Source organism: Nicotiana tomentosiformis, chromosome 8 (genome assembly GCF_000390325.3).
Source record: "Nicotiana tomentosiformis chromosome 8, ASM39032v3, whole genome shotgun sequence".
Lineage (NCBI taxonomy): Eukaryota > Viridiplantae > Streptophyta > Magnoliopsida > Solanales > Solanaceae > Nicotiana > Nicotiana tomentosiformis.
Window position 1 is genome coordinate 105,864,811 of NC_090819.1, and position 16,572 is coordinate 105,881,382.

Genomic DNA, 16,572 nt, shown 5'->3' on the forward strand with positions numbered 1-16,572 from the left:
GAGAATAAAGTCTTATGTGTTGGTCTAAGATTTTTTAAATTACATACATCAGCACTTGTATGCATCAGACTAACAAAATATAATAAGTTCTCCCCTCACAATTGGTTTAGGATCATAAACTAAATACTTTTAGATCTAATAACTTTTGATGTGTGGTATATGATTAATTTCTCTACCACAATGCACAAAGATAGGTTTTTCAAAGAAGATTGGTGAAATGAGTTAGTTTTTCTAACATTTGAGGGGTGGAATAAATAGTTGAAAAACATGATATATGAATTGAATTATCATTAATATGATCCTCACTTAGAACATAATTCAAGTCAAATACCAGAAGCATTTGCTGATCCAAAATTAAATATTATATTTCAGCTGCAAATATTTCTATTAAAATTAAAGTCCCCGAAGGATAAAGTTTAATGCACGCATGAAGCGTAGTAAATCGATCAGTTCCAAAGGTAACAATCCTTGAAAATGATAGGAGCAAATGATCAAAATTATCAAAATGAGGAGGAAATGAGCTCTAGAAGAGCCCACGACATAACATTTCATGAAACTCCAGAAGAAGTTCAGGTACCTAAAAAATAAAGAAAGTGATGAGATCTCAACAAGTTATGTCACTTGCGAACCGATACAAAATAATCATCAACGATATATTTGATACAATATAGTGCACAATATTATAAAAGATTGTAAGGATCAGACATGTAGTCCAAACACCTGAAGATGTCATGCCATTTAGATGCAAGTCATAACCTATATGACTCATTTGATCAAATTTATATAAAGATCCTGAAAGGATTTAAAATGCTTGAAGCATATAATTCAAAGTCTCGAGAAATGTACTCAATCAAATTACAAAAATCTTTGTATAATTTAAAACAATTAGGGCGCATGTGATATAATCGCCTCACTGAATTGATGAATGAAGGTTATATAAATGATGGCATTTGTCCATGCATTTTTACAAAGAAAACAACATCAGAGTTTGTTATACTTGCTGTTTATGTTAATGACATAAATCTCATCGGAACTCCAAAAGAGCTCCAAAGGAAAAAACTTTGTCTTAGTCTGTAAATTAAATATTTAGCAGACGGGATCTTTATCCATCAATCTGTCTATACATAAAAGGTCTTAAAACGCTTTTACATGGATAAAGCGCACCCATAAAGTACACCAAATGGGTGTTCGATCACTTGAAGTGAATAAGGATCCGTTTTGACCTTCAGAAGAGGATGAGGAACTCTTTGGTCCTGAAATACTCTATCTTAGTGCAATTGGTACACTTATGTATCTTGCTAATGCCAACAAAGGTGGTGCAAATCATATTGGTTATGCAGGTGCAGGTTATTTATCTGATCCCCATAAAGCTCGATCTCAAATCGGATATGTGTTTACATGTGGAGGTACTGTCATATCATGGCACTTCACAAAGAAATCTATTGATGCTTCAAATCATGCTGAGATAATAGTTATTTATGAAGTAAGTAGGGAATGTGTATGGTTGAAATGAGTGATTCATTTTATTCGAGAAAAATGTGGGTTGAAATGTGATAAAAAAATCCACAATATTATACGAAGACAATATTGTATGTATAGCCCAATTAAAGGGAGGATTTATAAGAGGAGATAGAACGAAGCACATTTCACCAAAATTATTCTACACACATGATCTTCAGAAAAATGGTGACATCGATGTGCAACGAATCCGTTCAAGTAACAATCCAGCAAATTTGTCCACTAAATCTTTGCTAACTTCAACTTTTGAGAAGATTATATACAAGATTGGAATGTGGAGACTCAAATATTTGGAACAATTTTTTCATCAGGGGGAGTAAAATACGCGTTGTGCTCTTTGTTCCTTACTAAATTTTTTCCCATATGATTTTTCTTGTAAGGTTTTTAATAGGGCAGCTAGAATTGCGTATTACTAAATATGTGTACTCTTTTTGCTTCACTAGGATTTTTTCCACTGGGTTTTTACTAGTAAGGTTTTAACGAGTTACAATATCTTTTAATGAACATATAAGGGGGAGTGTTATGAAAATAATTATAATGTGAATTTTTATTTATTACTCCGCTATAGATAATCTTCCTGAAGAAGATTATCCGTTTTGTACTCTATTGAAGTTTATCTACAAGCAGCTGATGCAGGCAAGTTGCAAGCAACTCAATGAAATGATTTGCAATAGCTTCTTATTAAACTGGCAGGTTGCAAGCAGCTCATGCAAACAGCTTACAAGCAGCTCAAAAAAAGTCTCGCAGCTACTTCTTGAAAAGCCTCGCAGTTGCTTCTTTTCCTCTATAAATAGAGGAGCTTTCAGTTCATTATGTACAACAGTTTGACGTTGAATAATATATCAATCTCTTTCTATACTTGTCTTCGATTTATTTACTTTACAATTTTTATTTTATAACAATTCAGTATATGTTAGTAGTAATTTCAACTTCATCTCAATTGCGCGTGATGGATATGTGCAATTGTAATAAAAAGATTGTTTCTGGAGTAAATAATGATAAGGTTGTATATGGTAAATAATAATGTAACAATTGTTGTGTGCAATGAATAATATATTGTTACGTAGGGATTTTTTATTCTGAGGGTTTTTATGTCCTTAAATAATTTTTATGTTTGTATTGATAATGCACACACTTCTATTCCATATTACATTCTGCAAAAAATAATGTACGTAAGTTTTCTGCATAACTGTCCTTAGGGATGGCCCATTTGGTTTGGATGGGGTTATCCATAGTGATGGCATGCGATCGATCCACCCTCAATGCCTTCTGGGTCTGAGCCTGTCACACAAGGCTTGCCTAGTGCGGTTTACATCTCCTGTGTAGTTTGCAAGATATTACACAGTGGGGGATTTACCCAGTACGCACAGAGTGCTCACTCGAAGGGCAGAGGCTATAGCAGAAACTATAGCGGCTGCGGATTTTCCTAGGATTCCAAAAACAAACTTTCCCGCATAACTTGGTGCACGTATTGTTTAACATCACTAACCAACCTATATTAGTTATGCGAGGAAATTTTTTTTCCTACACGGCAAAAAACTTGTATTAAATTATGCGAGTATCATTTTCTCTATTTTCTTTGTTTACACTTAAAATTGGATAACAATTAAACTTATAATGTGTTTCTAAGGACACGTGATTTCACTTAATACCAATTGATAAATATGAAGATTAATAACAGAAATGAACTATAAAGTAAAGCAAACCAGTATTAGAATGGAAATCAACCCTCGAGTTTGGATACCCTTCGAACTAGTTGATGTAAGAACAATCAAAATATCACAAGTTGATGAATAATAGTATAAACGAGAAAGAGAATTATATTGCTTTTATATCTGTGAATAATGTGTCTTACAAATGATTAGAACCCCCTTTAAATAGTAAAGGAATTCCACTTATGATATAATTCTAATTACATAATGAAATCCCATGATTAGCTAATTAACCGTTTCTGATTTGATCCGTTCCGATATTTACGCCATGATCCTCGATCAGTCACGGATATCTCGCCTTTCTGTTATTGTGCTATCTTCGATATTGCTCGATGTTTGTCTCATTTGGCTTCGATCGCTACTAGCCTCGATCTCGACAGGTACCTCGATTCTGAACTCAGTACCTTATCTTCATGATTTAGTCTGTTCCGTTACGAGGCCATCCTTCGATGCAACCTCCCGGTCTCGGTCAAATAGTAAAATTGGGTGCGGTCGGTTTTAATCATATAGAGATAGTCCCCTCATTTTTTGGAGTGAAATGACAAGAAACTAATTGAGCCTTTGATTTTCTACTTCGACCTGTCATGACGTCATCCTCGTGACGTAAGCGACGGGAGTGATCGAAACGTCCCGTCGGTATAGTTTTCCAAGTCATTAATGAGTGTTAGTTAGTGGTCGGCCACTAGTGTCTTTGAACCGTCGCCGTGAATCCAATAAATAGACCTCTTACTCATTGATTCAAACTTTACTTTCACTTCCTTTTAATCTCTAAAGCTTTTACATCTCTTAAGTTCTTCCCTTTTACAAATCTCCAGGTTTTGCTGTTAATCCTTTCTCAAACGTCAAGTCTTATTATCTTCCTCTTCTTTAAAATTACAAAAAAATGGCAAAAACATCGAAAACGGTACCACAAAAAGAAGCTGCTTCATCTTCTCAACCAGCCGGTGGAACCCCCTCTTGAGGAGTGCATTCCTGGTGCGCGCTAAACTCTGATTTCAAGACCGATAAAGCCTCGTCGATTCCTGGTCGATGCGAGCCAATGTCGAGGTATATATGCTCGATAACTGAGGGATACCTTAAGCAAGTAAATATCGATTGCAACTGGGAGGGCAAAGAGGTGGTGATCCCGACCCCCGAAGAAGACATCACCACCGATGTGGAAAGGTTTCTAAGTATTTACACTAACTATTTCACACTGGGCCCCCTCGACTTCGTAATCTTTGATTTTTTCGCCAATATCAAATAACCCTAGGCCAAATCCATCCTTCCTTTTGGCGAATTACTATTTTGCTTCGATTCTTTGTGAGCAAAGTCGAGGGGCTCCCTTTCACCCTTGATCACCTTATCAGATTGTATAGCCCCCGCCTCTATCGGGGCGGGTTAATAAAACTCCAATGTTGGGCTACTAAAGTGTTGTTCTCGAGCATAGACGAGGACAAGGATCGAGGCTGGATGGGCTGGTTCGTTCGAGTGAGGACTTCCGACCTAATCCCAGCCGAGAAGATGCCATTTTCTGAGAAATGGAACATGAATCGTAAGTACCGTCTCACCGTTAGCTTCCATGTATTATTTGTTTCTTTGTCTTTTCTCATCGATGTCTTTTTCCATGATGTAGCGGTCGCTTGGATGCCCCATGCGATTCCCGACCTTGAGAGCTGGGTTCAGAACCTGGACTCTACCTCTACATACGCCGAGCGTTCATGGCGCGATTTATCAAAGGTCCGATGGGAGGCCAAGAATCATGGTAAGCCCAGTTTTTGTGTATTTGATGATTTGGTTAAGATGCCCTTCTTCTACTTATTCAATTTTATCATGCACAGGCCTGGGCAAGGATGCGGTCATGAGACCCCCATCTAGTGAGGAGGAGACTTCGACCTCGGTTCCGAAGCAGACGAAGGATAAAATGTGGAAAAGGACCTCAACCTCTAAGAATCCAAAGCCTAAGAAGAATCCGGTTCGTAAGCCGAAGAAAGACATAGTTGCCCTGCATGCGGATGTGATTCAACGGCTAAGGGAGAAAGAAGAAGATGATGACGACGATGGCTCGGAACTGGTGGTCCGAGTTAAGAAAACCATCGAGTCCCCAAAGGCCGCTGAGTCGGTGGTGGTTGAGGAGATTCCGCCTCGAGCCAAGGGGGTCTTGGAAAAGGACTCGGGCAAATTCTCCGAGTCGTCGAAGTTTGAAGATGCCTCTCGCCGAGATGGGCAAAAGGCGGGTATGTCTGAAGGGTCCCGCTCCGAGGCCCTTCGCAGCGAGGAGAACGCCTTAAGTGGCTCACTTGGTGAAATAGATATTGGAGACTCGCTGATTCTCCCTGCGTTTTCCGAGAAGGCAATTCGGGAGGCCCGAGCTATGAGGACTCTCGAAGTAGACGGGGCCTATGGAGGGGAGGACCCCTTCCGTGGTTACTTTATTGGAGTCAAGGATGCTACCGGCCTGAGTGAAACATCGAGTCTCTTCAATGAGGCTCAATAAGCCTTGAATCGGGTGAGTCTCAACTCCCTTTGTCGATATCATACTTAGTTTATTTCTTCTCTTCCTGCCTAATTTCCTTTCTTTTTTCCGTATAGGCTTTGGCGCTCCATCAGGAGGCATTTTCAAAGTCCCGAGCATAGCTGAGCCGATGCGAGGCCGACCTCCGAGAGCTCACGGAGGAGAGAAATCCCCTTAAACTTCTCAGTGGGTTAAAAGAAGAGGAGATCAAGGACCTCCGAGCCGAGTTGGCCAAGGCTCACCAAGATCAGACCGACCTGATCGAGCAGGTAATGAAAATCTTAAAAGCTCATGGGCTCGATTCGGGAATGGTGGCTAACATTTCAATCTCACAGCTGCAGCAGAAGATCGAGAGGATCGAGCAGTTCCGCGAGGAGGACAACATGATGAAGGCGGAGACCTTAGGTAGAAAGAAAGTATGAACCTCTTTGCTGCTGAAAAAGAGACTGCTCAAGCCTAATTGTCATCGGTTGAAAGTCAGCTTCGACGCATAAAGGAGAAGAGCTAAGCTCAGGCAAAGAAAATAGAGGAGCTCGAGGCTCGGTTGGCTTCCGAACTTGCAAAGGCCAAATCTGAAGCCGAAAAAGCAAAGGTCGAGGTAGAGGCGATCGTGGTCGTCTACCGGGTCGATGCTGAAGCCGCTCAAGTCCAAGAGAGAGAGGCAGCCGAGACCGCTCAAACTCGAGCACATTGGATTACTGAACTCGCTAAATGCCAATCTCGGAGGGAAACCCCCGAGGAGATCCATGCTCGAGTTTTCGATCTTACCGACGAGATAATAAAAGCTAAAGAGCATGAAGCTGATGCTAGAGTGTTGGCCTCTATCGATGATGATGATGATGATGATGATGATGATGATGGCAGCAAGAGCGGGTACGAGAATGGGGAGGACCTCTATGGAGAAGAAGCTGCCCCTGAGGAAAGTTAGGAATCTTAGACTTTTTCTTTTTTGATTTTTTGTGCGGGACCCTGATCGGTCCTTGTAAATTTTTTCGTATGATAAAAGTTCTTTTTTCTCTTTGCCTTGTCTTTATTTTATTTCCTGCCTCGTGAAAATTCTATTTCATTCATGCCTTCATGCCTTATGGAGATTTTGCTCACAAGTTTGGGACTTTAGGCAACTAGACTGAAGTCGGACCAGTATAGTCTTTAAAATCGAGTGAATACTTGCTCGAACTCGAAGTAGAGTGACCCTTAGATTTTAGTTGAGTAAGGACGATTTCTCGAACTCAAACAATAAAATGGCCCTTAGGCTCTTGAATTAGGCCGATATGGCCTCAAAAGAATGGTTTTCCCCCTTTTTCGGCTTGAAAAATTAATTATAAGAATTTGTCATGCCTTAGCACGAGATAAATTTGTACCCATTAGGTTTTTCGAGGATTGGTGTTATCGAAATCCTTTGCTTTGTTATGCCTTAGCACAGAATTGTCCAGGAGTTCGAACAATTTGCTAACCCTTAGGGTTTTTCGAGGGTCGATATTATCGAGACCCTTAGTAATTCAGTCGAGGGTTGCCTTTTTTAACCGGTTTATGAGAACATTTGAAGGACTATTTTATAACAGAATTCGGACGTCTCTGAACCGTGTTAATTTGGTCGTAGCCTTTAGTTTGGGATTTTCCCCTTAGGCTTGTTTCCCTTCTATACTTCGAACTCGTTCGAAGTGTCAGTCCCTGAGTGGGGTGGTCGTGGCCTATAAAATCGAGGATTGCCTTTTTAAGGTCTTACGAATTCGAGGTTTAGTAATTCGATCATGTCGATTTTTTGGACGGCAATCCCCGAGTATAGGGTAAATTGTTTGAAGTTCAGTTGTGATCGACCCTTAAGCTAGTTTTCACAATAGATCATACGTCTGAAATTGTAAAGTATAAATTTCTCTAAGGCATGGAACATATGGTAAGGAAAAATACTTCTTTCAATATATTATACATGCGTACATGTTTTGCCATTAGGGCTCGAGTAATCTACATGGACACGGTTCATTTGACCGTTTGGTCCTTTACCTATCGAGACCCTGTCGACACAAAGTATTTTCCTTGTAACTATCTGAGGGTGATGTCCCCAGTATTCGAGGTTGATTGTAAAAGAGCCTCAGATACTGTTGAATTGCTCTAAGTTATCACGAACAATGGTTGCCTCGTTAAAAACCTCGCCGGAAAAACCCATTTGGGACAAAAACCGGTATAAGGGAAAAAGAGTGCAACGCGTGCTTTCAGACCTAAGGACTTTATGTTTGAAGAGTCCTTTGGTGTCTTCGATTAAACGTTTGCAAATGGTTAGTATAAAATATAAACAAAAATGCAGAAGGTCGTACCTTAGTAGTAATATCGTTTGAGGAGTGATATGTTCCAATTGTTTGGTAATTGTTCGTCATTCATCGTGCCAAGTTTGTAGGATCCCTTTCCGATGATATCGAGGACCTGATACGGTCCCCTCCTAGTTCGGACCAAGTTTTCCTTCGTTTCGGTCTCGAGTATTGAGGGTGACCTTCCTCAGAACCAAGTCCCCCATTTTAAAGTGTCGAAGATTGGCTCTTCGATTGTAGTACCTTTCTATCCGTTGTTTCCTTGCGGCCATTCGAACGAGGGCGGCTTCCCATTTTTCATCTAGTAATTTGAGGCTTGTATTTATAGCCTCGTGATTTGACTCTTCCGTTGCATATCAAAACCTGACGCTAGGTTCCCCGACTTCAACCGGGATCAGAGCTTCGACGCCATATACTAAAGAGAACGGTGTTTCCCCCGTACTGGATTTTGACGTTGTTCGATATGCCCAAAGGACTTCGGGCAATATTTCTCTCCATTTTCCCTTAGCGTCGTTCAATCTTTTCTTTAGATTGTGAATGATGGTCTTGTTTGTCGATTCGGCCTGTCCGTTCCCACTAGGATGATATGGTGTCGACAGGATCCTTTTTATTTTATGATTTTCGAGAAACTTTGTCACTTTGCTGCCGACGAAGTGCTTTCCATTGTCGCATGAGATCTCGGCAGGCATCCCGAATCGGCATATAATGTGGTCCCAGATGAAGTCTATGACTTCTTTCTCTCTAATTTTCTTGAAAGTTTGTGCTTCAACCCACTTAGAGAAATAGTCAGTCATAAACAAAATAAATTTAGCTTTACCTGGGGCAGATGGTAGAGGGCCGGCGATATTCATTCCCCATTTCATGAATGGTCGTAGGGATAAGACTGAGTGGAGTTGCTCTCCGGGTTGGCGAATCATCGGCGCATACCTTTGAGATTTGTCACACTTTTGAATAAACTCTTTTGTGTCCTTTTCTATATCGGCCCAATAGTATCCTGCTCTGATGACTTTGTGAACCAATGATTCGGCACCAGAATGATTTTCGCAGGTGCCCTCGTGGATTTCTTGTAGGACGTAGTCGGTATATCCTGGTCCCAAACATATTTCCAATGGTCCATCGAACATCCTTCTATATAATGTTCCATCTTTAGCCAATGTAAATCGTGTGACCTTCGTACGCAGAGTCCTCGATTCCTTAGGATCCGATGGAAACTTCCCGTTCTTTAGGTACTCGATATATTTGTTCCTCCAATCCCAGGTCAGACTTATGGAGTTGATTTCGGCATGGCCTTCTTCGATTACTGACCTTGAAAGTTTTACGACAGTCCCCGAGCTAATCTCGTTGTATTCGACTGATGACCCCAAATTTGCAAGGGCATCGGCCTCGCTGTTTTGTTCTCGAGGCACATGCTGTAGGTTCCATTATTTAAACCGATGTAGAGTTACCTGTAGTTTGTCCAAGTACCTATGCATATGATCTTCTCGAACCTCGAAGGTTCTGTTGACTTGGTTTTTGTCACGACCCAAATCGATGTGCTACGACGGGTACCCGGTACCTTACTCAACTGAGTACCAACATGACGTATCTTTTCGTATCATACTATCATAGATAACTAAGCCGGAGAGGCTCCCGTGAGATAAGTAGAACACAGCGTGAAATACCAACTTATACATATGACGTACTAGCCTATAAGGCCATACCAGTATCCGTATATATGACATATGTCTACAAGCCTCTAAGAGTACATAAATATCATAAAGGTCGGGACAGAGCCCCGCCATACCAAACAATACACGTCTAAATCATACTGACCAAACAAGCAACTCCGGAGCAAATGGAGCGCACCAACACCTTCCGTTGAGCTGATAGCCTATTTGGAGGACTCTGGGCCTGTATATCGGGACCTGCGGGCATGAAACGCAGCATCCCCGAGCAAAAGGGACGCCAGTACAAATAAAGTACCGGGTATGTAAGGAATAAAAATCAGTAAATCATAGACATGAGAGAAACATGGAGTAAAAGACTCGATATATAAGTCTGAATAGATATGTGAATCATTTAATATTATAATGTCATGCATGTGCGTATAAATGTCATACCATGCATAGGTATATGCGTTCATAACATCATCAAGCCTCTGAGGGTATCCCATCATATCATCTCGGCCACTGCGGGCAAATCATCAACGTATACCAGCTGATCAGGTGGTGGTGCATATATAACGCCATAACCTCTTCCCATATCCCATATAAATATAATATATGCATATATAACGCCTTCTGGTCATGGGTCAATGTACATGTATAAATTCATGAAATGCATAAGAAATACGTTAATAAAATTTCTCGAATATCATAAAAATCAATATGCCTTCCGGACAAACATTATCAAATACGTATTTTTCTAAGACCCATGAACAGATGATATAATAATAATTCATATGGGGAATCAAGAATATAGACATCCCTAGTATTTCTATGAATAGAGTTATTTATGAAAGTTGCGTATTTGCTCATTTCGTTTGTATCGTACGGATCATGCCAAAAGGAAAGGAGTGATAGCCTTAACATACCTTAACTCCGTTGAGTCCTTAATACCTTCCAAGAAATTCTTCAAAAAACTCAATCCAATCTACCACATCATAAGGAGATTAAAAATCAGTGCTGAGTAAAGGCTAAGTCCTCAACTTAAACTAATAGCTCGTTTACGTAAATTTGGGCAGCATCTCCCCTGTAATTATGCCCTCCTCCTCCAATACCATATACCAACAATAACAAGAACATAACAATAACAAAATGTAAGCATTATTTTCCAACCTTATATACATCACAATATACCACAAAATGGCACGCACACCATAATCACTTCATACATAAAACGACAACCAAAATAGTGTCAAACAAAAAAATTGTAACGACGAACGACCAGCCCACCATTCCATCATTATGTGGTGTTTTTTCATACTATGTGTCCTCCAAAACTCCATTAAACAGTAGAAAAATATACAGCCCAAAGGCAACACGAAACAGCCCACAAAACAGTCCACTACAAGTCAAATAACTCGAACTCACGACTTCCGATCACTATCCCGTGAGTTCTAACTATTAGGAAATGAATTTATGAACTTTTCTTGATATTTTAAAGCTTAAATACAGAAATTATAAATTTTATTAACTATTAAATACATTCCAAAACTCAAACTACAAAGAAAAAGAGAGGCGATATAGCGATACTTACGTCGTAGGGATCGTTTTAATGTTATCACTTCTTGATTTTGTGTCCGAGATGATAGTCTTGTTTAAAGCACTATTAGAGAGCTAAAGCGTTGTTTTTATGGAGTTATCTGGTCAGATGCTATGTAAAAATGAAGAGAGAGAGACGAGTTAACAAAATATATATCAACTTTTGAAAAGTCAAAAGGTGCTAGCTTGGCACCCTCTTATTCGCCCATCTTCCAACGCTTATATCTTTTTATCCGGATATCGTATGAATGAACGGTTAAGAGCATTGGAACCTACATTCTAAGACCTTCAATTTTGTATATAATATATCCCAAAAATACCTCATATATCACACGAAATATATTTCTCAAAAAGCATTATTACAGGGCAAATCCTTAGTCGGTGTTTTCACAACTTTAATCCGATTTTTCTCAAACTTCATATTTTCTATCCAAACATCATATATAGACATATTATGATTTTAAAATCATTTAAATCATGATTAACAAGTCTCATATTCATTATACGTCACCTTGGGACGCACAGGGTATAACAATCTTCCCCCCTTAGAAACATTCGTCCTCGAATGTTAAACTCTTAGATATTTATAGAAATTTTTAGCAGAGTCTCCTCTGTAATGGTGCCAATATCAACCTGTCAGACAGAAAACCCAACAATACAAAGCCACACATGGCCACAATCAACAATAACTCCAATGGTCTCACACGACCAATGGCATTAACTAACATAAGAATCAAGTACCATATACGTACCTAAGGTTGTGATGTCTCAGTCTGATCCTCCTCCGGAAGCAGAAACAAGTGAGGATACCTAGACTTCATGTCTTCTTTAGCTTCCCAAGTCATCTCCTCCATATTATTATTAATCCAAAGTACTTTAATCGAAGCTACATCCTTAGTTCTTAATCTCTAAACTTGTCTATCTAGTATAGCAATGGGAGCTTCCTTGTATGATAGTTGCTCTATAACCTGAACATCGTCAACTGGAATGACTTTAGAGGGATCTCCAATACACCTACAGAGCATAGACACATGAAAGGCTGGATGTACATACTCTAATTTGGAAGGCAAGTCTAACTCATATGCTACCTGACCTACTCGGCGTATGATCTTATAAGGTCCAATGTACCGAGGGCTAAGCTTTCCTTTCTTACCGAATCTCATAACCCCTTTCATCGATGATACTTTTAGGAATACCCAGTCATATACCTGAAACTCCAAGTCTCGTCGTCGATTATCTGCATAGGACTTCCGACGACTCTGAGCTGCTAATAGCCTTTCTCATATAAGCTTAATATTCTCAACAGCCTGTAATACCAACTCTGGTCCTACTAATTTAGTTTCCCCAACCTCGAACCATCTGATAGGTAACCTACACTTCCATCTGTAAAGAGCTTCGTATGGACCCATATGAATGCTGGAATGATAACTATTATTATATGCGAACTCAATAAGTGGAAGATGACCATCCCAAACTACCCCTGAAGTCCATAACACAAGCCCGTAGCATATCCTCCAGTGTCTGAATAGTACGCTCAGCCTGACCGTCTGTCTGGGATGAAATGGTGTACTAAGACTTACCTGAGTCCCCAATCCTTTTTGGAAGGACCTCCAGAAATTAACTGTAAACTGAGCACCTCTATCTGAGATAATAGATATAGGAGCACCATGAAGTCATACTATCTCCCTAATGTAAAGCCTTTCATAATCCTCTGCTGAGTAAATAGTCCTGACAGATAGAAAATGGGTTGCTTTTGTAAGTCTATCGATAATAATCCATATAGCATCGAACTTACGTTGGATACAAGGTAAGCCTATGATGAAATCCATATTAATCACTTCCCATTTACAAGTCAGAATCTCTATAGCCTGTAATAATCCACAGAGTTTCTGATGCTCAATCTTAACATGTTGATAATTTGGGCACTGAACAACAAACTCTGCTATATCCTTCTTCATTTTGTCCCACCAGTATATTCCCCTGATATCATGATACATCTTCGTCGCTCCTGGATGAATAGAATAACAAGAATAGTGAGCTTCTCTCATAACCTGCTGGCGTAACCCTGCCACATTAGAACACATAATCGACCTCGATATCTGAGGACTCCATCTCATGTAATCTCAAATGGTGTATTCTCTTTTTGAGGGGATGTATCTTTGTAATGAGCTAGCATAGGATCCTCATACTGGCGTTCCTTCACTTTAGTTACTAAAGAGGATGTTGCCATGTCCTGAATAGTAACTCTGGTATCACCTGAGTCCAGTAATCGAACTCAAAGACTAGCTAGCTGATGATCTCATGGGCTATCCCACACTTCTCTAGCTGTAAATATGACAGGATACCCATAGATCTATGGTTGAGGACGTCGTCTACTACATTCACCTTTACTGGATGGTATAAAATATCAACGCCATAGTCTTTCAGTAGCTCCAACCATCTCCTTTGGCGTAAATTTAATTCCTTTTGATTGAAGATATGTTTAAGGCTCTTATGATCCATATAGATATCAACATGAATGCCATACAAATAGTGCGTCCACATCTTTAGTGCACGAATCACCGCTAACTCTAAATCGTGGGTCGGATAATTCTTCTCGTGCTTTCTTAATTGTCTTTAAACATAGGCGATTACTTTTCATGGTCGTTCTGCTACTTGTTGCATGAATACATGGCTTATCTCGTTTCCCACAGATACTGGAATTTTCTGTAACTCATATGATCTCAAATATCATATTTTGATTTTTTTTTTCCCGTTCATTAGCCACGATAAGTGCCACTTTCTTATGGAGTGCATACAATGTTGTTGTGAGACTGTTGTTACAAGACCATTTCTTTCTTATGTCACTATGCTTAAGTTGAAGCCTTCTTCCTTATTCCCTCAGCTAGTCTTTCTTTGTAGTACTTAAGAGAGACCCTTTAACTCATGTAAAGCTGCGAGCTTATTACATCGTATACCCAAAAGAATTTTTTTTTGACGTTCTTACTCACCTATAATTATCCTTAATTACTTACCTCTGTACCCTTGTGCTCGTAAGGTTGATTATGAACTGAAATTTTTTACTGTACAACCCCAACTCCTATCTGAATATTTCGCAAGGATTACGATATCATCATATTTGCGAGACTGAATTCCCTATGTTAGGTTTCACTATGTATATCTTGCACAACCTGATGATTTGTCTATATCCTCTTGTCTAGCCATGACTAGGCTCTTCCTGAATCAACTACTAACTACTCGTTAGTCCGTTCTCATATCTATATTCTACGTAATGTCTCTTGGGTTATATCCTTTGTCTTAACTTACCCCGCATACTGGCTCCTTATGTATCAAGTGTTCATTTGCACTTATATATCAATAACATCTAGTGAGGGAACCCATACTGCCTCTCTACGTCGTCATGCTTACATAATGTTCTGGAGTCGTATCATATCCGTAGGATCTGAATAAATGCAATATCATTCCTTTCTCCTTTCTACCACATTCTTCCTTTACTATTCCATAGTTACCTTAACCACATAACTCCGACTTAATACCATATCACACCATCTTTCCCCCTTTAGGGGAGTACTAACATTTATTGCTATGAAGATTTACCTATAAATGTTTCACCTCTTCATATTTGGCGTCTTTTCACATCTTCACGAACTCTTACTTTCCTTGCGGTAACCCTTCTGTACCAGGGATAATTTAATTTCTTACATACAAAGGTGACACCTAGTGTAACTGGCACACTTAGTCCCTTAAACTTAACTTTGCTCACAATACTTGTTTTAGGGAAACGTCTTCCTGAATGACCTTTAAAGGTTATTCTTCTATTGTCCATTCAATTATCGCCAGAAAGCGATCTCTGAAATTCTCACGATGTCAACTATTATCAAATCCTTCGGTTCCAAATTCATGTTCAGTTTATCTTATTCACTAGCCTATACTAATTTCTATTACTCCAGGAGTCTAACCTTTCTTTCTGGTAATCACGTTTGAGTCACCAACTCATTTCTCGAAATGGGGACATGACTTTTTAGCTTATACTCTTTTATTGTCTCAAGGCATGTAACTTTTTGTCTTTTCCTTCACTTGACTATAGAATCTGTAGTCCTGTCATATTTTGATTTACCGTTATAATCCATTTATCACATCTTACTCATAATGATTCATTTACTTTCTTCTTATTCTTCTGCTAATATTTCTGTATATCACCTTATTATGAAAACTTCTTCAAAACATTCTTTCACTTTTAGCCCCCCTTGATTCAACTCACTGACTCTTCGGGTCGCCTAACACTCTCTCTTTACTAGGGACGAGAGCTATACAAAGGTAAATATGTATCCCTTCTAGGATTCCAATGCCATTCTTCTGAAATTTTTGAACATTCTAGTATTCATATCTGATTGTACTATTCTAGAGGGCACCATCTAGGTGTCTCACAAGGAGAACCATTACCACATTTGCAATATCCCTCGAAAATGTGAGCTAATGATAACAATCTATCCACAATTTTGGGTTACTCTAACCCCAGCTGGATGCTGATATCCCATCCTTCTCTTAACTTATATATGTTAGCTCCTACATGGCATAACTGAAATGGGTGTTGTCAAGTGAATATATCTTTGTTATTATTGAAAGTAACTCAGAATGCTTATATTTTTCTGCCTGGATTGTAAATACAGATAATCTTCACTAACTGGGTACCTCGTATCCTTCTTCACCTAGCTTCTTTTACTTGTTGAAACTTGTATCTACCTTTTGATTCTCTCGTTGCTTTTTACCATATGGGTAGATAGATATTTATGCCTTAGGGCTCCTTATCAAAAGGCTCACATGTCGTAGTACACACATCTACTGAAGGCCTTACATTTACTCATCATAAGCATGACACAAAATTGTGTTTCTCTGACTCAACTCTTCCATAGCCACATTCAATCTCTTACCAACTGTCATTTTTGGATGTAGATGTCGTTGTATAACGAATAAAATAGAATTTAGGAATTTGAATTTCTTACATCTAAACTCTACCACACAATCTAGAGTAAGAAGAAGGAGTGACAGTCCTAAATGCCCTGTAACCTCCTGCTTATAAGTGTGGTGCACAACACACCCATAAACAAGACTCTACTAGACACGGCTTATAGACTCCCTAAGATAGAACTGCTCTGATACCACTTCTGTCACGACCCAAACTGATGGGCTGTGATGGGTACCTGGTACCTTACTCAACCGAGTACCAACATGACATATCTTTTCGTATCATACTATCATAGATAACTGAGCCGGAGAGGCTGCCGTGAGATAAGTAGAATATA

The 16,572-nt window shown here is 39.3% G+C and overlaps 2 protein-coding genes across 2 annotated transcripts; one reads left to right on the forward strand and one right to left on the reverse strand.

Annotated features, from left to right (window-relative positions):
- The first annotated feature begins 5,133 nt into the window (after window positions 1–5,133).
- On the forward strand, window positions 5,134–6,652 carry LOC138897957 (KNR4/SMI1 homolog). The gene is made up of 2 exons (XM_070183984.1): window positions 5,134–5,562; window positions 6,239–6,652. The coding sequence occupies exons 1-2, from the start codon at window positions 5,134–5,136 to the stop codon at window positions 6,650–6,652; spliced, it is 843 nt and encodes a 280-aa protein (XP_070040085.1).
- A 5,525-nt stretch (window positions 6,653–12,177) lies between these two features.
- On the reverse strand, window positions 12,178–13,266 carry LOC138897958 (uncharacterized). The gene is made up of 4 exons (XM_070183985.1): window positions 13,065–13,266; window positions 12,850–12,907; window positions 12,398–12,544; window positions 12,178–12,283 (listed from the first exon to the last, which is right to left on the reverse strand). Exons 1-4 carry the CDS (start codon window positions 13,264–13,266, stop codon window positions 12,178–12,180), a joined length of 513 nt encoding a protein of 170 aa, XP_070040086.1.
- Between the last annotated feature and the right edge of the window lie 3,306 nt (window positions 13,267–16,572).